The 23158-nt window shown below is 44.3% G+C and overlaps 1 protein-coding gene across 16 annotated transcripts in view; it reads left to right on the plus strand.

The window, feature by feature from the left end:
* Nucleotides 1-23158, plus strand: part of DST (dystonin) — a 516002-nt gene that overhangs the window by 331556 nt on the left and 161288 nt on the right. For 15 of the 16 annotated variants that reach the window (XM_065912746.1, XM_065912748.1, XM_065912745.1 and 12 more), the window contains 14 exons: nucleotides 2121-2246; nucleotides 2832-2984; nucleotides 3176-3330; nucleotides 3649-3775; nucleotides 4246-4429; nucleotides 5324-5481; nucleotides 6326-6504; nucleotides 7894-8032; nucleotides 8869-9062; nucleotides 10183-10345; nucleotides 11166-11249; nucleotides 12087-12194; nucleotides 12713-12811; nucleotides 22553-22681. In XM_065912746.1, coding sequence (XP_065768818.1) covers nucleotides 2121-2246; nucleotides 2832-2984; nucleotides 3176-3330; nucleotides 3649-3775; nucleotides 4246-4429; nucleotides 5324-5481; nucleotides 6326-6504; nucleotides 7894-8032; nucleotides 8869-9062; nucleotides 10183-10345; nucleotides 11166-11249; nucleotides 12087-12194; nucleotides 12713-12811; nucleotides 22553-22681 — 1998 coding nt within the window. Of the gene's footprint in view, nucleotides 1-2120; nucleotides 2247-2831; nucleotides 2985-3175; nucleotides 3331-3648; nucleotides 3776-4245; nucleotides 4430-5323; nucleotides 5482-6325; nucleotides 6505-7893; nucleotides 8033-8868; nucleotides 9063-10182; nucleotides 10346-11165; nucleotides 11250-12086; nucleotides 12195-12712; nucleotides 12812-16230; nucleotides 18781-19333; nucleotides 22458-22552; nucleotides 22682-23158 lie in introns of those variants that run through there. The other variant, XM_065912760.1, reaches the window with a different exon arrangement.

The raw sequence follows: 23158 nt of genomic DNA on the forward strand, positions 1-23158 counted from the left end.
CTGGGGCCGCAGTCTTGTGGTCTCCTGTCCCCATGGAGGAGGGCACGCAGGGATCTGGGGCCGCAGTCTTGTGGTCTCCTCCTGTCTCCATGGAGAAGGATACGCGGGGATCTGGGGCCGCAGTCTTGTGGTCTCCTCCTGTCTCCATGGAGGAGGGCATGCGGGGATCTGGGGCCGCAGTCTTGTGGTCTCCTGTCTCCATGGAGGAGGGCACGCGGGGATCTGGGGCCGCAGTCTTGTGGTCTCCTGTCCCCATGGAGGAGGGCACGCGGGAATCTGGGGCCGCAGTCTTGTGGTCTCCTCCTGTCTCCATGGAGGAGGGCATGCGGGGATCTGGGGCCGCAGTCTTGTGGTCTCCTGTCTCCATGGAGGAGGGCACGTGGGGATCTGGGGCCGCAGTCTTGTGGTCTCCTGTCTCCATGGAGGAGGATACGCGGGGATCTGGGGCCGCAGTCTTGTGGTCTCCTCCTGTCTCCATGGAGAAGGATACGCGGGGATCTGGGGCCGCAGTCTTGTGGTCTCCTCCTGTCTCCATGGAGGAGGGCATGCGGGGATCTGGGGCCGCAGTCTTGTGGTCTCCTGTCTCCATGGAGGAGGGCACGCGGGGATCTGGGGCCGCAGTCTTGTGGTCTCCTGTCCCCATGGAGGAGGGCACGCGGGGATCTGGGGCCGCAGTCTTGTGGTCTCCTGTCTCCATGGAGGAGGGCACGCGGGAATCTGGGGCTGCAGTCTTGTGGTCTCCTGTCTCCATGGAGGAGGATACGCGGGAATCTGGGGCTGCAGTCTTGTGGTCTCCTGTCTCCATGGAGGAGGATACGCGGGGATCTGGGGCCGCAGTCTTGTGGTCTCCTGTCTCCATGGAGGAGGGCACGCGGGGATCTGGGGCCGCAGTCTTGTGGTCTCCTCCTGTCTCCATGGAGGAGGGCACGCGGGGATCTGGGGCTGCAGTCTTGTGGTCCCCTCCTGTCTCCATGGAGGAGGGCATGCGGGGATCTGGGGCCGCAGTCTTGTGGTCTCCTGTCTCCATGGAGGAGGGCACGCGGGGATCTGGGGCCGCAGTCTTGTGGTCTCCTGTCCCCATGGAGGAGGGCACGTGGGGATCTGGGGCCGCAGTCTTGTGGTCTCCTGTCCCCATGGAGGAGGGCACGCGGGAATCTGGGGCCGCAGTCTTGTGGTCTCCTCCTGTCTCCATGGAGGAGGGCATGCGGGGATCTGGGGCCGCAGTCTTGTGGTCTCCTGTCTCCATGGAGGAGGGCACGTGGGGATCTGGGGCCGCAGTCTTGTGGTCTCCTGTCTCCATGGAGGAGGGCACGCGGGGATCTGGGGCCGCAGTCTTGTGGTCTCCTGTCCCCATGGAGGAGGGCACGCGGGGATCTGGGGCTGCAGTCTTGTGGTCTCCTCCTGTCTCCATGGAGGAGGGCACGCGGGGATCTGGGGCCGCAGTCTTGTGGTCCCCTCCTGTCTCCATGGAGAAGGATACGCGGGGATCTGGGGCCGCAGTCTTGTGGTCTCCTCCTGTCTCCATGGAGGAGGGCATGCGGGGATCTGGGGCCGCAGTCTTGTGGTCTCCTGTCTCCATGGAGGAGGGCACGTGGGGATCTGGGGCCGCAGTCTTGTGGTCTCCTGTCCCCATGGAGGAGGGCACGCGGGAATCTGGGGCCGCAGTCTTGTGGTCTCCTCCTGTCTCCATGGAGGAGGGCATGCGGGGATCTGGGGCCGCAGTCTTGTGGTCTCCTGTCCCCATGGAGGAGGGCACGCGGGGATCTGGGGCCGCAGTCTTGTGGTCCCCTCCTGTCTCCATGGAGAAGGATACGCGGGGATCTGGGGCCGCAGTCTTGTGGTCTCCTCCTGTCTCCATGGAGGAGGGCATGCGGGGATCTGGGGCCGCAGTCTTGTGGTCTCCTGTCCCCATGGAGGAGGGCACGCGGGAATCTGGGGCCGCAGTCTTGTGGTCTCCTCCTGTCCCCATGGAGGAGGGCACGCGGGGATCTGGGGCCGCAGTCTTGTGGTCTCCTTTCCCCATGGAGGAGGTCATGCAGGGCTCTGGAGCTCGAACCTGACAACTGGGCGCTTTGCTGACGTTTCATACACTTTAACTGCCCGTTTTCATCTTTTCCTAGTTTTTCAACGATGCCAAAGAAGCCACAGATTACTTGAGGAATCTAAAAGATGCCATTCAGCGGAAGTACAGCTGTGACAGGTCCAGCAGCATCCACAAACTGGAGGACCTCGTTCAGGAGTCAATGGTATGAATAGGAAGAACCCCAGGTTTCCTCAGTGACGTATAGTGGGGGCGATTCCTGCCTTATTGTATTTTATGTGTGTGCAGTTTCGCATTTTATTGGTAGTCTTGATGTTTCCACCTCCTCAAGCATTTAAACGTTCAGTTTACTGTTGTTTGCTTTTCCCGTAACACAACAGGAGTGTTGTTTGATGTGATTGCCTTAGTGTTTTAGAATGCTCTCAGTGTTTTGTGTGTGAGTATGTGTGTTTAGTCATTTATTCCATAAAGACGTGTCAGCATTTCTGTATCCTAAACACTACTTTTAGTGCTGGGACTGAAGACAGCAGACAAGAACCCTGCCAGGGGTGGGATGCAATAAACATGATAAATCAGTAAAATAGCAACATATGTAGTCTGTTAGATAGTGGTAAATGTGAGGGAGGAAAGAAAACAACCAGACCACACAGGGGTCGAGCAGGCGGAGAGGGGCTGACGGTTCAGAGGGGCCGTAAGGGAGGACTCCTGGGGAATCTGCATTTGTGCACAGCCCTGAGAGAACAGAGAGGCACAAGCCGTTTGCTTCAGAGCCTTCTGATTTATTCCCTAGGAAGAGAAAGAAGAGCTTCTGCAGTATAAAAGTACAGTGGCGAGCCTGATGGGGAGAGCAAAAACAATCGTTCAGCTGAAGCCCAGAAATCCTGACTGTCCACTCAAAACTTCTCTTCCGATCAAAGCCATCTGTGACTACAGACAAATTGAGGTACTTTAACTCCTAGGAACAGACCTGTTTCTGGCATTATTCATATATTTAAAAAACAAGGTCATATCGCTCACTAGTGGTAAAGTTTTCCACCTTAAAAAAGACAAAAAAAATGGCCAAGAGTGGGTACGGAAAGAGACGAATGCCACAGTGACTGGCGTCTGGTTGTTCTGTTCTTCTTTTAAAACCAGATAACCATTTTCAAAGACGATGAATGCGTTTTGGCAAACAACTCTCATCGTGCTAAGTGGAAGGTCATCAGCCCCACTGGGAACGAGGCCATGGTCCCTTCCGTGTGCTTCACCGTCCCTCCTCCAAACAAAGAGGCGGTTGACTTTGCAAACAGGTTTGTGTGCGTTAGCTCCAGATGCAGGACTGGCTTTGGGGGTCTCTGAAGGTTAAATAAACAATCAATGCTTTGACAAGGCTAATAGAATATGAGTTTGAGCAAACTCCCAGAGACAGTGAAGGACAGGAAAGCCTGGCGTGCTGCAGTCCATGAGGTTGCAAAGAGGTAAGACTTAGCGACTGAACAGTAACACCATCAGATCAGAAGGACCTGGAGCCTGTAAACCTGGGATACGTCACAAACACAGAAAGAAACCGTCGCATTGTTCGTGGGGAGTGGAAGGGCTGAATCTGAGTTTTCTTCTATGCGTTTCAGAATTGAGCAGCAGTATCAGAATGTCCTGACCCTTTGGCACGAGTCTCACATAAACATGAAGAGTGTGGTCTCCTGGCACTACCTCATCAATGAAATCGACAGAGTCCGAGCGAGCAATGTGGCTTCAGTAAGTGCAGATCTGCACGTCCGCCCAACCTGTCCCAAGATGCGGGCCCTCGTCGTGAGGAGTAGCCTTTTTATTTTCCCTTGAGTAGGATGAGGTCCAACAGATCCATGGTAACAGTCATTTATGCCGTGAATATCTGTTACACGCCTGTTTTATATGAGGTACTTTCTAAGAATTGGGGGATCTGGAAATTCCATACTTCATTCACGGCTTCCGTTTTCATTGGGAGACATAGTATATAGTGTTTGGGCATAAAGACATGGGTGTAGTTTGATTCATTTATTAAGTTTTGTAGTCTTGTTTTCCCTTGTCTTTGAAAACCTAAAGTTGTCAATGAAGAAAAAATTAATTTCCAATGGTTTTCTATTTATGACTATTTAATATAAACTCATGTCCCATGAGAACCACTTGAGATCAGTCCTGTTGAAATCTCACCCTTAATACTCTAATGGATCATTGGTCTTCTTTAGATAAAGACCATGTTGCCTGGTGAACATCAGCAAGTTCTGAGTAATCTGCAATCCCGTTTTGAAGATTTTCTTGAAGATAGCCAGGAATCCCAAATATTTTCAGGCTCAGACATAACACAACTGGAAAAGGAGGTTAATGTGTGCAAGCAGTATTATCAAGAACTTCTTAAATCTGCAGAAAGAGGTAAAGCATGGGAATTCTTGCCTTTTTTTTCCCCCATGGGTGTTTAGTCCAGGCTGTTTTCTGTTATCATTGGGACTCTCAGTCTTAGGTGTGTTATGTCACTCAACCTGTAATAGGTAGAAACAGTTATTACTGAAGCATTAAATGGATGTTTGAGGTAGGAAGATTCAAGAAGGAACTCATTTTTTTCCAAATGATTAAGTAGTAAAAAGCTGCCAACCAAGTTGTATGACAGTGAATTCTTAATGCATCTGCTTTTAAACATTTTCAGTAATTTGCAATATAATGTTCAGAATGACATTTTAGTTTCAGACAGGTTTCAATCACTTTTTCATATGTCAAACTTGGATTTTTTAAATAATATTTTTTTAAGAGAAGTTTTAGATTCACAGCTAAATTGAAAGCAAAGGGCAGAGGTTTCCTATAACCAAACCTGGATTTTATATAGGGGTTGAAGGAAAAGATTTTGTAAATGTGTTTGTTAAATATAAATTTTATTCCAAATTTTTGACATCTATAAAACTTAGAGACCAAAAAAACTTTAGTAGGAATACTGTAATTTTTTTAAACATTATTCTTACAACTAATCTGCTACTAGTATATTTCACATTTTTGTGAAAACAAAACAAACCAACATATTACTTTCCTCAGACATCTTAAGTCAGATGTTGGTACTTTAAGTGGTATTAGGGAAATTGTATTAACTCTTTGTAAATTGTAAGGTCCACAATATCAAGGTTTACATCCTTGGTGTGGGTTTGTGGTGATAACCGGGAACATTAGTATGACTAGCTATGTCTCAGTAATGGTAAAATTGCCTTATTAAATCATGAACAAGAGCATCCAAACTACAGAAAATGAGGTATTTTCTAAACACTATGTTTACTCTCACAGAGGAGCAAGAGGAATCGGCTTACAACCTCTACATCTCTGAAGTTCGAAACCTCAGGCTTCGGCTGGAGAGCTGCGAAGACCGTCTCATCAGACAGATCCGCACCCCGCTGGAGAGAGACGACCTGCATGAGAGCGTGTTCAGGATCTCGGAGCAGGAGGTGAGGCTGCGAGCGCGTGGGCCGAGGCCAGCAGAGGTGGGGTCTCGGTGACCTTCCCCACCGACCCTGCGGCCTCTCATGCGCTGCCGGGGCCACGCCGTGAGCTCTGGCCGTGCTCACGGCTGACGGCAGGCAGGATCCGTGGTTCAGCTCTGCTGCTCGCTGGGTGAACGCGGAGCGCTGCGTCCTCGCCGTTTACGTGGCGGCTGCAGGGCCTCCCCGCCTGGCGCTTGGTGACGCGCAGGTGTTGGGCCCGAGGGCTGTGCGGTGAGGGAGCGACTGAGGGGAAAACTGGACTGCCTCGGCCTTGCTTCTTTGGTAAAGAAAAAATAGAAGTACGTAAATGTTTTGCAGCTAGAGATGATCATAAGAGGTGAAGTAAGTCAGAAAGAGAAAGACAGACACCATATGATATCGCTTGTGTGTGGAATCCAAAATAGGACACAGATGAACTTAACTATGAAACAGCCAGCCTCCCAGACCTAGAGAATGGACTTGTGGTTGCCCAGGGGGAGGGGTGGAGGAGGAGTTCTGGATTAGCAAACGCAAACTGTGAGATGTATACAGTGGATAAACAGCAGAATCCTGCTGGACAGCACAGGGAACTGTATCCAACGTCCTGTGATAAACTGTAATGGAGAAGAATATGAAAAAAGAATATGTATATGTGACCGAGTCACTTTGATGTACAGCATAAATGAACATGACATTGTAAATCAACTATGCTGCAGTTTAAAAAAAGAATATGTATTTACCTCAAGAGTAATAATGGGAAATGTGTGTTTTTGAAGTGTTTGAAGAAAGAGGCCCTGTCTGATCCTCATGTTTGTTCTTTGTCGTGTAGAAACTAAAGAAAGAACTGGAGCGACTTAAAGATGATTTGGCCACGATCACAAGTAAATGTGAAGACTTCTTCAGTCAAGCAGCTGCCTCTGCCTCCACACCCGTCTTGCGGTCTGAGCTCAGCGTGGTCGTCCAGAGCATGAACCACGTCTATTCCATGTCGTCCACCTACATAGAGAAGTATGGAACCACTGCCTTGATAGAAATCATCTAAGCTGACTTCATATAGCTGCCATTTATATACAGAAGCTGTTTAGCTAAAAATGTAGATTTTTAAGAATATAAAAAGTTTTTATTTTCTTTTCTTCACTTATTTTTATTTTTAGCTATGCCAGTTAGTGCTAGTGGTAAAGAACCCACCTGCCAATGCAGGAGACCTAAGAGATGTGGGTTCGATCCCTGGGTTGGGAAGATCCCCTGGAGGAGGGCATGGCAACCCACTCTAGTATTCTTGCCTGGAGAATCCCATGGACAGTGGAGCCTGGTGGTCTATGGTCCACAGGGTCGTAAAGAGTCAGACACGACTGAAGCGACTTAGCGTGCACGCATGGATTTGCCTTCTGCATGTGGGCTTTCTCTAGGTCAGCCGGTGGAGGCTGCTCTTTGTTGTGGTCTGTGGGTTTCTTGCTGCGGTGGCTTCTCTCGTTGGGGAGCACAGACTCTAGGCACGTGGGCATCGCTAGTTGTGGCTCCCCGTCTTCCTGGACCAGGGATCAAGCCCGTATCCCCTGCATTGGCAGGGGGGTTCTTACCCACTCTACCACCAGCGAAATCCCTGATTTTTTTCTTAGTAACAAATATGCTAAATATTTCTGTGGATTTATGATACTTCTTCTTGCTGAAAGGGCATGAGCTTCAGAGATGAAAACATCAGTGATCTTCCCACATGTTCCCTGTAGTTTCGGTAGCTCAGCTGTTACGGTCTATTGAACTTGCCTTCCAGTCTTGGTCTAAACTAGGTTTGAAAGAAGCCCCTCTTCTGTTGGAATCTTCTGCTAAAGACAACTTGGGGGCACAGTGTGGATTCTATTAGATAGTTTACCGGGATGTTAATCTTTTAAAAAACTTTTATTGAAATATAGTTGATTTACAAGGTTGTGTTAATTTTTGGTATACAGCAAAGTGATTGTTTTATAGATATATTTTTTTTCTATGTTCTTTTCCATTATATTTTATTATACGGTATTGAATACAGTTCCCTGTACTGTACAGTAGGACCTTGTTGTCCATCCATCCTACAGTGATAGCTTGCATCCACTGACCCCAGACTCCCACTCCACCCTTCTCCTGGCTCCTCCCCACACAGGTCTGTTTTCTGTGTCTGTGAATCAATTTCTGTTTCACAGATAAGTTCCTTGGTGTCATATTTTAGATTTCACATATAGGCGATACCATGTGGCATCTGTCTTTCTCTTTCTGACTTAGCAGGATGTGAATCATGTAATAAAATACTGTCCTTGTGCGGGCATGAGGAGCACACTGCATCACACAGCCTCGTGCTGCGTCAAGGCTATATTGTGGGAAAATAAACACTTAACAGAAGTGATGTTGTTTCATTGTCTTTTTCAGGTTGAAAACGGTCAACTTGGTGTTAAAAAACACTCAAGCTGCAGAAGCTCTTGTAAAACTCTACGAAACTAAATTGTGTGAAGAGGAAGCAGTTATAGCTGACAAGAATAACATTGAGAATCTAATAAGTACTTTAAAGGTATGCATCTCACTTTTTTTTAAGACTGTGCTCTGAAACTTCTCTAAAACTGTGCTCTAAAATTTCTCTAGAACTTGGCTCAGGTCTTCAGACATCAAGCATTAAATATCTGAACTTGAATACCTCTCTATTCATTCCATGTCTTCTCTCTGTAACACTATGACTTACTATAAATGAGTATGTTGATTCATTTTTAGTTTGAGATGAGGTCTTTTCACTTGAAGTTTTTATCTTTTTGACAGTAGATTTTTATACTCTGTTCATGTTGGCAGCAAGAGGAGTTGAAACTTAAAGGTAAATTGTTTGTAATTAGATGCCCTTGGAGAAAGAGGCAGTTACTTTAAGAAATTAAAGAGGTGAATAGACTAGTTAATCTAAGAAGGAAAAGGACTGATAGTTGTACTTGTATGTTTCTGTCCTTCCACTTATAAAGCCCTGAGTAAAGATACTGTAAACAGTTGTGAAAAGTTGTTTCAGTGATTTTTAATACACAGGTTCATTTTTAAACAATGGGCTCAGTAGATATTTAAAAAATCAACAATGAAAAAGACTTACTGAGGTGGCAGACTTGCTTATGGAATATGTTTTATTTTATTCATGTGCAGAATCTACTAGGCTGAACTTTATATATAATATTTTTTAGGTCAAAGTATAGCCAAATATGACAATTTTATAAGGTTCAACCTAATGTAATATTTTGTATATGAAATATATTCTTTCTATTGTCTGATTTTATGTCAGTCATTTGTAAATGAGTTGTAAAATTAGGCAAATTAAGTGTTTACCTGGTGAGCACCTTACCCATTTTTATAACTTTGTAAATTGTTCCATTTTAGCAATGGAGATCTGAAGTGGATGAAAAAAGAGAGGTCTTCCATGAGCTGGAGGATGAGCTGCAGAGAGCAAAGACCATCAGTGATGAGATGTTTAAAACCTACAAAGAGCGTGACCTTGACTTTGACTGGCACAAAGAAAAAGCAGATCAGTTGGTTGAGAGATGGCAGAATGTTCATGTTCAGATTGACAACAGGTTACTGGCCTTTTCATTCCGTTTTAGCTCAGATTTAATCTCTATATTCTGGGTAAAGTCTAAATGTATTAGGCTTTTTACCACCGTATGTAATTCATTTCATAGAACAGTTACTTGTGTTAATTGCAAGAGCTGTGTCTAATTACATTTCTTTTTTATAGGATGGCCTTGAGCAAGATACTTAATTTCCAAATAAGAACTTTTTGGTTTTGTATTATTACAATTATTGATGTAGTTTTGCATTTGTATTGTTATCCTACTTGCATTTTCTGAAAGAAAAAACAATGCAGTTCTCTAGTTACTGCAAAGTAATAACATCCAAATAACCATGACTTAGTAATAGGAGCATGGATCATGCATTTCCTAGGGCCGGATGCAGCGTCTATAGTAGGCAAGAAGGGTAAAAGAAACTGAAATGGCCTGATGTCCATTCTAGCCAAAGGTAAAAAGAAAGTCAAGATCATTTGCCCAGTGACTGAAATAAAGAAGTGAAGCAAATGGGATAGTTTTGGGGATGAAATGGAATAGTGTTCTTTCTCACTCATTTTTTATGTTTTTATTAATGCAGCTAAAATGTTGTTATAATATAGTGCCATGTGTGACAAATAAGTTATTTTTTAAACATAGTAGCTAATCTCTAAAATACGTTATCTGTAGATTTAATGTAGTGGTTTTACAGTCATAGAAACTGGGTGTTCAATTGCAGCTCCTGAAAAGTATTCTCTGAGTTCATGTTGAACCGTTCATTGCAACCAGGTCATGATTTCAGAAGTGAAACTGCCATTGCTGCAAGCTTTGGGTCTTCAAGACTTGTTGATTGATGATTACTGTAGTTAAGTTTCCAATTTTCCTGCTTTTTAGCTTTAGTCTCTTGGATTTGCCCCTAGAACAACCAGTACTAATAAACTGCACAAGTCCTAGAGAAAAGTAATTTGTATTCAACCCACAGCAGTGCAGGGGCCCTTGGAAATTGGCCTCGGGTGCTTCCGCCTTGAATTTTGGACACTCCGCTGTGGTTGCACTTGGGACAGTTAGTTTGTCCATCCCTTCTTTTCTACACGTTCCAACTTCCAATTGGTTGCTCTTGAAAACTGTGACTATTCTGTTGTCATCCTCTTAGGTTACGGGACTTGGAAGGCATTGGCAAGTCACTGAAGTACTACAGAGATACGTATCACCCGTTGGATGATTGGATCCAGCAAGTGGAAACTACTCAGAGGAAGATTCAAGAAAATCAGCCTGAAAATAGTAAAACCCTGGCGACACAATTGAATCAACAGAAGGTGTGCAAACAGTTCCTCGTGGTTGTGTCTGCATTTAGTCACTCATGACCTTGACCTTCCTTTCTCTTGTTAAGATAGTAGGTCAGCAACTATTTCAAGGAAGACAGGGAATAAATCATAAATGTTAAAAATATGCACTCAGATCTACATGCATTACTTCTTTGATTTATTGGAGGTCAGTTTTGAAACCATAAGGAATAAGTAAGTTTCATGTCGGGACAGTTCAAGTGTCTAATGATCATTGAGGTTAGATTAGGACCCTGCATTTTAAAAAATGGTTAGTTGTAGAAAATTAAACAGCCGCATTTGACCGAGTTAAATGCTTTGAGATTTTTGTTCCATCTTGAGGGGCCAGTAATTTCTAGCTCTCTTTAGGTCAAAATTAGGATTAAGGAGCAGAGGGTTTCAAGCCTACTTGTGGATAATTCCCACGGAGTTTAGTGATTTCTGCTTTGGAAGCTGCATGAGGGGGTGTCACTGAGTGGCTTGAACTTGAACGCTTGAACGTCACCCATAAGGCAGATGACATTAAGTGCAGTGGGGCAGAGGGAATTCCCTGGCAGTAAGTGGTTAGGAATCTCTGCTTTCATTGCCGAGGACACAGGTTCAATCCCTGGTGTGGGAACTAAGATCCCACAAGCCAAGCCGTGCAGCCAGATAAATTAATTGATTAATAAAGACTGTGCTTAAAAGAAAAGTAAAGGAGGGTAGAGCGCTGTAGTCTTAAGTGATGTCGGTGTTTCTCAGTGCCTGAGATCTCACGTTGTTGGACAGTATAGAATTCCTTGTTGCTTTTCTGCTAACCTGTGTGCATTTATAGATGCTGGTGTCTGAAATAGAAATGAAACAGAGCAAAATGGACGAGTGTCAGAAGTACGCAGAACAGTACTCCACTGCAGTGAAGGTGAGAAGTCGAGTTCCTTGTGTCAGATTTCATGTTCAGGGGGATGCTTCCACAGTGCTGTTTAGAGCCTTCACAGGTCATTCAATCTGCATTGAAAAGGGAAACAGAATCTTCACTGTCACTTATCTGTTAATTCTTCATGGAAACCTGAGTCCTGTGACAACCCCTGGTTCTTTCCTTCTCTCTCTGTGTCACACACACACACACACACACACACAGCTTGCCCACACCCTCATGTATACCAGGAGAAAATGTAGCTCTGTCATCTGCCTCTTTCTACTTTGCTTACCCCTTCCTTCCTTGCTGGAATGTTCCATTCAAGTATTGCTGGAACACCCACCATTAGTCTGGCTTAGGGTTCCATGTGAGTATTGCTGCAGTATCCATAGAAGTATTGATGGAGTATCCCTGGAAATATTGCTGGAGTATCCGTGCAAATATTGCTGTGATATTCCATGGAAGAACATCTCCCTTAGAGATGGTTCCTATGTGCTCTGAGTCACCTGCCACGTCTCAGCTCTGGCCATCTGGATCTGCAGTCCCATTTTTTATCTAGACGAGGGGGAGACTGAAAATAACTGGCATGCTGTTCCTAAATGTGTCCATGAGCTCCTAAAGGGACTTAGGAGCTTTCCTGACCACCCTAAGTGTTTCTGATTTTTATCACCACCTTGGAAACATCTCAGGATTGGATTGATCCCTGAAAATGTATTTTTGCAATATTTTTTATTTAAAGTTATTCAGTGAAACTAGATTCCCTTTCTCTGCACCAAAGATCACTGTAGAATGAAGCGTTAGTACTTTGCCATGATTAATCTTACTGATTCCTTCATGCAGGACTATGAATTACAAACAATGACCTACCGGGCCATGGTGGATTCACAGCAAAAGTCTCCAGTGAAACGACGGAGGCTACAGAGCTCAGCAGATCTCGTCATTCAAGAGGTGACCATCCAGAGACAGGGGGCGTGCAAAAGGGAGAAGCAGCACTTCAGCAACTTTACATTTATATATTTGTATTATGGTGAAATATATGTAGTAGAAAATTCACCATTTTAACCATTTTTATGTGTAGAATTCAATGACATTCAATACGTTTGAAATGTTGTGCAACCTTGATCACAATCCAATTCCAGAGCAGTGCATCATTCCAAGCAGATGCTGTTTACCTGTAACAGTACATTTTATTAAGGGTTTTAAAAAGCTCTTTGAAAATCCTCATTCAAGATGAATGAATTGCAAAGAATAATAAATGCCAGTCATGGTTAAATTTAGAGGAGGAAGGTCATCACTGTGGTTTGCACAGCAGTGATCTTGCTCCTATGTGGTTATCGTTACTAGCAGTCATGAGCTTCCCTGCCCCAAAGCCTCGTTAATGTTTTAATTATTACTCGGTGTTTGTTCAACTCATTTAGGGCAAATGGAAGTTATGTTTCTATCATTTTTTTTTTCTTTACTTGTAGTTCATGGACCTGAGGACCCGCTACACGGCTCTGGTCACCCTCATGACACAGTATATTAAATTTGCTGGGGACTCATTGAAGAGGCTGGAGGAGGAGGAGGTAACCACTAACCGTGGGCAGGTCACTTGCACGGAGCCCTGAGGGGCTTCCTGATAAACTCACATGGTTGAGATCTGATGTATAAGTGATTAGTTACAAAATTACAGTGAGAAACACTAGAGGCCTGGGATTTTTTGGTTTGTTACTGAGATTCCCTCAAATTGAAAAGCAGTGCAAAAAAAGAAACAACCATTTGGGGAACAAAAGAAAAACATTTTTATTTTCTCTCTAGGACTCTATCTAATATGAGATAAATGGCTGTATTTACATTATGGAATGTAGGCAGTTTAGCAGAATTTTTTCCAGTTTTCTTTGAAGTATAGTTACTACTGTTATGATGTCTACAGAAATATTACATAAATTTGTTTTATATCTTTTAAATTAATTTACATCTTCAAGGATTTAAAACAGAAACACCATTAAGTTAGAAGTAGCAGGTATTTATACAAAATGACAATGCTTTTTAAGAATTGAGGTGTTTTGTTTTTATTTTTGTCAAAAATATATGGTGTATATTAAAAAGACTATGTGCATTTAATAATATATTCAGAAACAGAATAAGGAGTTATTCAGGAAAGTATGTTTTTATAAAAGGCTGTTGTATCTAATTTTGAAGGTATTATGCTTTGCTCTGTTATCTTGATATTCTTTCTATTCCTGACCTCAGAACAGACAAAAATAGTAAATTGAATGCTACAATAAGTAAACTGTGGGGCATTGACCATTTAAATTAGACCACTGTTGAAATTCTGGAGGTGATTGTACTTAGTATAATTCCATTCATATAATGAGAGAACCAAAATGGTAGCAAGTGTCTAATAGATGTTGCTTTCTCAGTTTTTAAAAAAAGTGTGACTACTTTTATAAACTATTTCTGTCTGTTCAGAGTTACTAGCACTAACATAGCTATTTGCAAGTCTTTATAACTAACTTCCTTTGGGCTTAGAAAGGAGGACCAGAGTATTTTCACATCCAAATAATTGGCATAAACTTCTCATCTATGAAAGGTCCACATTTTTTTACATTCTTAGTTTTTAAGAGATATTCCATTTTAAGTGGTAGGCAGATCTTTTAAATTGTATATTTAGTAGTTAAAATAATTTAAGGCCTTCCTTTCTTACTGTGTAGGTCTGATTGCACACATGTGAGCCACTTTGCTCAATTTATCTGATGGGGTAGAGTACCAGAAGTTGATAAACCCAAAAACATATTTCAGAAAGCCTGAAATATATCTAAATTATGCTTGTCATCCTTTGAAATGTTAAAGATTTATATTGAATTGAAAATCAAAATAATACAGTTTATGGAACTCTGAAAGGACTATTATAATTTAAAATAGATTTTTAAATTCTTTATTAAAAATTCACCACTTAAGGGTCTTAATAATGGAGTATCTTATAAAAGATACATAGCTCAATTTTCAGATTCCACAAAGAAGTGTTTCTGAAACTGGGTTTTTATGACCCACATGTGAAATCTTGGTCAGAGAGCAGAATTTTCCATAATAAACATGGAATCAAAGAGGGAGCCATGTTAATTTCAAAGATAATACCAGATTGACTACAGAAATATTAGTAGGATATCTGCAATGGATATTCAATGGATAAAGAGATTTTTCTAGTCTGTGTTGACTGCAGAATATATTAATTGCTGAGATTAAAAGACAGCATGTCTCCTTGGAAAAAATTTAGATAAAACTTGAAGTTATTTTATGTGAATAAGTTTGAGATTCGCAAGAAAGCAAATCAGTAATATAACTAAATGATCTCTAGTAATTTTTCTAATCTTTGCTTAAAAAAATTATAGTTATCTAGGCAACATGAGATTAACAAATCACTTAAATGATTCCAAGACACTTAGGGTTTAACGTTTTTTTTTTCCCTGAGAGAATTTTCATTTTTTTTAAACCTCGGACTATGACCAAGAGAAAAAAAGGAAGGGACTCAAAACTTCTTCACAACAGCTAAGTCTGAAAGGAAAGTTGATGAGAAATTGAGAAAGACCCTTTTAGAAGTTGTCTACTCAAAATATTAATATATGGAATACTTTTATTTTATTATTATTTTTAATATATGGAATACTTTTAATGTCTAAGCAGATAAAATGTTTCAGTGTCATTAAGAGTTGACCCTGATAATAAACAGAGCACTAAATATTACAGACTGTGATGAGATTTGTTTTTATATGAATTCTTATTAAAAATGATATTTAGGTTATCAAAGGAAACAACTGAAATTCTCATCAAAATTATTGGTAATCATGTAATGAGAGGATGCAAAATAAGATGTGTGGTCTGTAATACAAATTAAATTCTTAAGATTTACTAAGGCTTTTCATGAAAATAAAACCTGCTATTTAGAATAATTTCCCTCATTGTAAGTTACTTCTAACTATGATGATTTTTAGCTGATAATACAATGCTAATAAGCTTATGATATTAATAAAGAGAAGTTAAATTGTGATTATAAACTAGATGTGATCACATTGTTCTATAGTCAAATGTATTCCTCCCAGCTGAGATCGATTCTGTATTCAATAGAGTGAACAAATTTTCTTAATTGGAGCTGAATTCCTAAGTAAACTTATATAAGCATTTATATTTAACACGTATCTTTATGTTTGTGGAGCATCTGAAGGTACTTGTCAAGGTGGATTCATATGGGCCATGTCATTAATGACAGCAACAGTCTGTGAGTACATGAAGCACGTCTTTTCTAAAGCCACCGTGACTATGGCTGCCTTTGCATTAGCAATACTGATTATTGTAAGTATCATAGTAGGGCAAATATAAATTAGTGAGAAATTAGATTGTAGGAAGTTACAAATTTTTATATAATTTCCTCCTTCCTCCTGTTAAGTGTTATTTCCTCAGTGGGCTCTTTGTTCCAGAGTTCTATATCTTCTTTCTCTTAGATATCGTTTTTCATTTCTTTTGGGTTAGAAACTGAAGACTGACTTCTCTAATGTTCATTAGAGAACGTACTTCTCTATGTTGTATCTTCTTCTTAGCTCGTAGGACTAGGTTGTGTGTGAGTGAAAGAGGACTGCTGTGAGAATTGTGGTTCCTCCTTTGTCATCCGCCTGTTTTGCATGAGTTTTCTAGACCTCAGTGTCCGCATCTGAGCTGAGTCAGGCTGTAGGGTTCCTTCTTGCTGTAAAATCCTGAGCTAGCAAATTTTAAAAGCAAAATTATTCCTGAGAGGCAAAAAAAAAAAAAAAGATTCCCTTCCTTAGAAAAGGGTGTGTGGTTTTCCGCACTGCTGGCTTCCTGAAGCTCCTGCTCTGGTGGCGGTGGCGGTGGCGGGGCTCGGGCTGCCTTCGGTCCCTCCGCGGTGTCGGTCCTTTGGCGAGCGCGGCTCCGGACGCTTGCAGACGGGCTGGGGCGGCGCGGGTCTGACCCTTCTGAACGTCTCCCGTAGATGCAGAGGCGTCAGGAGGCGTCTGAGCAAGGGGTGTACTCAGACCTGCTCCAGCGGCAGGAGGCGACCGCGCGGGAGAACCGCCAACTCGCGGGGAAGATCACGGAGCTGGAGAGGGCGCTGGCCGAGCTCGAGAGGCAGAAGTCCCGGGCCGAGCAGGAGCTCCCGAGAGTCCGGGAGGCGGCGGAGGATGCGCTGAGGAGGCAGCGCAGGGACGCGGCGGACATCGCGCTGCAGAAGGTGCGCGCGGAGAGCGAGGCCCAGCGGTACCGCCAGGAGCTGCAGGCCGTGGAGCGCGACCTGCGCGGCTTCCGCGAGCAGCTGGCGGAGCACAGCGCCACCCAGAGGGCGCTGGAGGAGCGCCTGACCAGGAAGGACTGCAGCCTCCAGGAGCTCGAGCGCCAGAGGGGCGAGCTCATGGCGGAGCTGAGGAGGAAGAAGGCCCACGAAGCCGAGCTCCTGGAACTGATGGAGCGGATGGAAAAAGACCTCACGTTCCAGAAGCAGGCTGCAGGGAAGCCGCTGGAGGAAAAGCAGAAAGTCGACTCGGAAGCCCGAAGACCAGTAACAGAAAATGCGCGCCCAGCTTGTCCGAGCACCGAGGCCAAGGACCTGAAGCAGCAGGTGGACAAGCTGATGGTGGCCAACAGGAGGGCTGAGCAGGACGTGAGGGAGCTGAAGTGTGAACTCGGCGCCCTGCAGCTCGAGAAGACCTCCTCGGAGGAGAAGGCCCGCTCGCTCAACGAGAAACTGGAGGAGACCAACAGGGCCCTGAGGTGCCTGAAGCTGGAACTGGAAAGGAAGGACCAGGCCGAGGAGGGCTACTCACGGCAGCTGCAGGAGCTGGGCAGGCAGCTGAGCCAGACCTCGGGGAGGGCGGCCGAGGTCAGGCAGGAGGCCGCCGACCTCACGAGGATGAAGCGCAGCTATGAGCTGGAACTGGAGTCGCTGCAGCAGGAGCAGGGAAAGCTCCAGAGGGAGGGGGACCGGATCACCAGGACGCAGGCTGCCGCCGAGAGGAGCATGCAGCATCTAAACGCACAGGTTACTTCTCCGCAGGATGGCAAGGCGTCTTCTAGCGACAGAGCACGGTTCTGCCAGAGAACGTCAGATCACCTGAAAGAGCAGTTTGAGAAAAGTCACTCACAGTTGCTTCAGAATATTCAAGCTGAAAAGGAGAATAATGAGAAAATCCAAAAGCTGAAAGAGGAATTGGAGAGAAGTAATGAGCGTGCAGACAAGCTGAGGCACAAGGTGGAGGAGCTCACCAGGCAGAATAACGAAACCAAGTTAACGATGCAGAGAATTCAGGCCGAATCGGCAGACGTGGTCTTAGAGAAACAAGCCATCCAGCAAAGATGCGAAACGCTGAAACTCCAGGCGGATAGTTTCAAAGACCAGCTCCGCACGACCAACGAGCACTTGCACAAACAGACCAAAACGGAACAGGATTTCCAAAGGAGAATCAAGTGCCTGGAAGAAGACCTGGCCCAGAGTCAGCATTTAGTGAGTGAATTCAAGCAGAAGTGTGACCAGCAAGACCGCATCATCCAGAACACAGAGAAGGAGGTGCGAAGTCTGAGCGCGGAGCTGAGCGCATCCAAAGAGGAGAAGCGCCTCGGGGAGCAGACGGTGCAGATGCAGCGGGCGCAGGTGCAGGACCTGAACAACAGGCTGAAGAAGGTGCAAGACGAACTGCACTTAAAGACCCTAGAGGAGCAGGTGACGCACAGGAAGATGGTTCTGTTTCAGGAAGAGTCTGAGAAGTTCAAGCGTTCTGCAGAGGAGTTTCGGAAGAAGATGGAAAAATTGATGGACTCCAAAGATATCACAGAGCGTGATATTTCGGGCATCCAGCTGGACTTCGTGTCTCTGCAGCGGGAAAACAGCAGGGCTCAAGAGAACGCCAGGCTCTGTGAGACAAACATCCGAGAACTTGAGAGGCAGCTCCAGCAGTATCGGCAGCAGATGCACCAAGGGCAGGATGGGCAGGCCCATCACTACCAGAAGTGTCGGAAGCTTGAGGATGAGCTGGTGGCCCAGAAGCAGGAGGTGGAAAACCTGAAGCAGAAGATGGACCAGCAGGTAAAGGAGCATGAGCATCAGTTAGTGGTGCTCCAGTGTGAAATCCAGAAAAAGAACCAAGCTATGAAGCCAGACCCTGAGATGGCAGGGAAAGAGGGTCTGGGCCCCGGGGACCTCCCCTCCACTCCCCCCAGGGCTGGGGCCCCCCTGCAGAGGTGGACTCAGGAACCACAGCCGTCAGAGGAAAGATGGCAGCATTGGGGTGAGGAGCGTGTGCAGAAGGAGGTCCAGGGCAGGCCATCGGGGGCTCTGGTTGAGAAAGAGAAAACCCAGCAGTGCTACTCTGAGTACTTTTCTCAAACAAGCACCGAGTTACAGATAACTTTTGACGAGACGAACCCCATTGCAAGACTGTCAGAATTTGAGAAGCTAAGAGATCAAGCTCTGTTTAATTCCAGACCCGCCATCAGGTGTCAAGATGACAAGTGTGAAATAGACCTGGTGACGCTTCTGGCGCCCTTTGAGGTATTCTCTGAGTATTACCAATTACTCTCTGTCAAGTTTTCACTCTTGTTTCCTTTCTCTGCTAGGCTGTATTTTTTTAGCCATGTTGAATGTGATTGGTTCTTTGTAGTTCCGACAGAAAACCATGCTATCATTTTCTAGTGATTTACCTGAATCTTTATTACAAACCATAATCTTTAGTTTTTAAGTGCTTGAGATGAAAAACACAGATGGCATGGCTATCCTGTTGGTATCAACAGGATTCTATTCTGAAAAATTTGACCCTAAAGAAAACTAGAAAAAGCAAGCAGTTAGTTTTAATTACTAACACATTCTGTGGACAGGTTTCATCTGCCGTCTTTTTCAGATATACCATTTTAATATTTAATAGTCATCTAAAGTTTAAACTTCAGACTCTCAAAATAGCATTCCTTATTCCTGAACCCTCTGGGGCTTAACAGTTTTCTCCTCTTTTGTCATCTTTGTTATTCTAGGAATTATATTTGGATTAGGAGTGGGTAACATGAGAACGTTCTTTAGATGACTTTTAACATCTTGTAAATTCCCATTACAGATAGCTCAGAGCAAGCAGTGTGCTATGCGTGCGGATGTCACAGCATTAAAGCAAGAGAAGAGTCCAGTCCCTGGCAGTGAAGAATGGATGCTCGAGGGGTGCAGGGCAGCGGGTGGGCTCAAGAGAGATTTTCTAAACAAAAGCTCGGAACCAGAGACCTTTCAGAATTTTGATGGCGATCACACATGCTCGGTCAGGGATGATGAGTTTCAGTTCCAAGGGCTCCGGCACACCGTGACGGCCAGGCAGTTGGTTGAGGCTAAGCTTCTGGACATGAAAACAATTGAGCAGCTGCGACTCGGTCTTAAGACCATTGAAGAAGTTCAGAAAACTCTGAGCAAGTTTTTGACAAAAGCCACTTCCATCGCAGGGCTTTACCTAGAATCCACAAAAGAAAAGATTTCCTTTTCCTCAGCTGCCAAGAAAATCATCATTGACAAGATGATGGCTTTAGCGTTTTTAGAAGCTCAGGCGGCCACAGGTTTCATAATTGACCCCCTTTCAGGGCAGACCTTTTCTGTTGAGGATGCAGTCCTTAAAGGTGTGGTGGACCCTGAATTTAAAATCAGGCTCCTCGAGGCAGAGAAGGCAGCCCTGGGCTATCCGTGTTCCTCTAAGATGCTGTCAGTGTTTCAGGCCATGGAAAATAGAATGGTTGACAGACAGAGGGGCAAACATATATTGGAGGTGCAGATCGCCAGTGGGGGCGTCATCGACCCCACAAGGGGCATTCGGGTTCCCCCAGAAATTGCCCTGCAGCAAGGACTGCTAAATAACGCCATCCTGCAGTTTCTACATGAGCCCTCCAGCAATAGCCGCGTCTTCCCTAATCCCAATAACAAGCAAGCCCTGTATTACTCGGAATTACTGCGCATGTGTGTGTTTGATGTAGACAGCCAGTGCTTTCTGTTTCCATTTGGCGAGAAGAACATTTCCAATCTCAACGTAGCGAAAACTCACAGGATTGCTGTTGTAGATACTAGGACAGGAGCAGAGCTGACTGCTTATGAGGCTTTCCAGAGAACCCTGATCGAGAAGAGTACGTACCTGGAGCTCTCGGGGCAGCAGTATCAGTGGAAGGAAGCCACGTTTTATGAGTCCTATGGGCAGCCTTGTCGCATGCTGACCGATGCTAAGACCGGATTACAGTTCAGTATCAGTGAGGCCATAGAGCAGGGAACCATTGACAAAGCCGCCATCAAAAAGTATCAGGAAGGCCTCCTCACACTCACAGAACTTGCCGATTCCCTGCTGAGCCGGTTGGTCCCCAAGAAAGATGTGCACAGTCCGATTGCGGGGTACTGGCTGACGTCCAGCGGGGAGAGGATCTCTGTGCTGAAGGCCTCCCGTCGGAATCTGGTCGATCGCATCACCGCCCTCCGATGCCTTGAAGCCCAAGTCAGCACTGGGGGCATCATCGACCCGCTGACTGGCAAGAGGTACCGGGTGGCCGAAGCCCTGCGCAGAGGCCTGGTGGACGAGGGCTTTGCCCAGCAGCTGCGGCAGTGCGAGCTAGTGGTCACGGGGGTCAGCCACCCTGTCACCAACAAGGTGATGTCCGTGGTGGAAACTGTGGGTGCAAATATCATCAGTAAGGACATGGGAATCCGATGTCTGGAATTTCAGTACCTGACTGGGGGGCTGATGGAGCCCCAGGCTCAGTCCCGCTTGTCCATTGAAGAAGCTCTGCAAGTAGGGATTATTGATGTGTTCATTGCTACGAAGCTCAAAGATCAAAAGTCCTATGTCAGAAACATCCTCTGTCCCCAGACGAAAAGAAAGCTGACATACAAAGAAGCCTTAGAAAAAGCCGATTTTGATTTCCACACAGGACTGAAACTCCTAGAAGTATCTGAACCCTTGATGACAGGAATTTCCAGCCTCTATTATTCTTCATAACAGGGCATGTTCACATAAGCAGGCTTATGAGAGATGCTGGGTTAGTTCACGTTGCTGTGCCCACAGCTTGATGATAAGATCCACACCCTAGTCACTGTGTCACACGCTGCAAGCACCATCAGTTTCTTGAGGGCTGGGAACACTGCTCAGAAGGGAGAATACTTTTCATTTATAAATTTATTTTTAAATAAAGTTTTATTGGAATGCAGACACACTCTTGTGTACATACTGTCTTTGGCTTACTTTTGGGCACAAGGACAGAGTTGAGTAGTTCTGACAGTAACCATATGGCTCCCAGAGCCTGAAATACTTGTTCTCTGGGCCTTTATACAACACAGTTGCTGTCTCCTGATCTGGAAGAAATTTGCATCATTCCTCTAGACTAAAAGTCAGGTTACTTGGATTTTAGACTCCAATCTGCCCGAGAGAGAATATGTTTAAAATTGAAAATAACAGATTTACTGCTCTTCATAATGGTTCCATTTAGCTTTGAGATTCAATTTTTGAACACCTATCCACAGTAAAATAAAAGTATTTTACCTGAAATATGAGACAAGCTTGAGAAACATCAGTGAGTTTACAGCATCCTTACTTCAGAATTCTGCATCCCGGATGGGACCCAGCCTGCTCTCAGGGTTCCCATTTGTTCAAGGATTCATTACACTTACCGACAGAGCACTATAAAAGCACCGTGAAATCAAAGGGGAAATGTGTATTTGTTCCCATATCCGTGAAGCTGTGGTGGTTCAGATCGCCTTGAAAAACGCACATTTTTAGTTTTTCTGTATGTTGTAATCTACTTTACATATAATATGTTTACCACCATCTCCCATTTCTAGTTGCAACTTTGTAATTAAAAGCAGCGTTGTGAGTGGTTTACCTGCTGCAGGAGGGGGAAGGTTTTTCTTAGTTCTGTGTATTTTTTTTTGTCTTTTGTAGACTTTATTCTTTCAGATTGCCATTGTCTTAGATTTTTCTGTCTAGAGAATTCTGATTGTAATGCTAATGCAAAGGCAGCGATTCGAAGAGCTTCCAGTGCTTCATGAGTAAAGTTGAGTTTTTGAATATGTCATGTTAATAGACCAGCTGGGAGTTTAGATTGAGAGTGTTTGTCACAGCTTGCTTTGCTACTGTAAACATTTTGGAAGTACATCTGCCACGTGATGTGTTGAATGTAGTTTAAGTGAATGAATAAAATATCTCAGTAACCTGTGTGTGATGAAAACAATATTTTTACATCCTTGTTTTCTGAGAAGTGATTAATAGCTTCTTCATTTACTGGAATATATCTTTTTTTTTTTAATCACTCACACCTGTCAGAAGTCACTGGAAGAAGAAAAGAAAGAGCATGTTGAAAAAGCCAAAGAATTACAAAAGTGGGTATCAAATATCAGCAAGACATTGAGAGATGGAGAGAAGGCTGGAAAGTCTTCCTTTTCTAAGCAAAAGGTATTCACCGAGATCCTGGTTTAATAATAATTACAATGATAAGAATTTACTGAGTCGATACAGTCTATCTAAAAAATACTTTTAATTCTTTAGTTTTCCCCATTTCTTTGGGCAACTATAATGAAGATCAGAGAGGTTCAGTAACTTGCCCAAGGAATCACAGTATGTGGCAGAAGAAGCTGTCTCTGCTCCAGATTCTGAACTTTATCAATACTGATCTCACTATTAGTCAGCCAGTATGTGGTCCTGGTCCTCCTCACAGTGAGCTCTGCTTCTTGGTCGCTTTGATTCGCACTGCTGGAGAGTAGAGTCCCTCTCTTTTATACCCTGAGTACATCCACACACTCTTGTGTCATAAAGAGATGCAGGTTCCTTTTTACAATGTTTCAAGTAAACTTCTTGAACAACAAGTTTCAAGAACAAAACACAAACCAAAATGACAACATGTGAAGATTGAAATCAGTTGTGCTTTTCTGG

Source organism: Muntiacus reevesi, chromosome 20 (assembly GCF_963930625.1).
Source record: "Muntiacus reevesi chromosome 20, mMunRee1.1, whole genome shotgun sequence".
In the NCBI taxonomy this organism is placed as follows: Eukaryota; Metazoa; Chordata; class Mammalia; order Artiodactyla; family Cervidae; genus Muntiacus; species Muntiacus reevesi.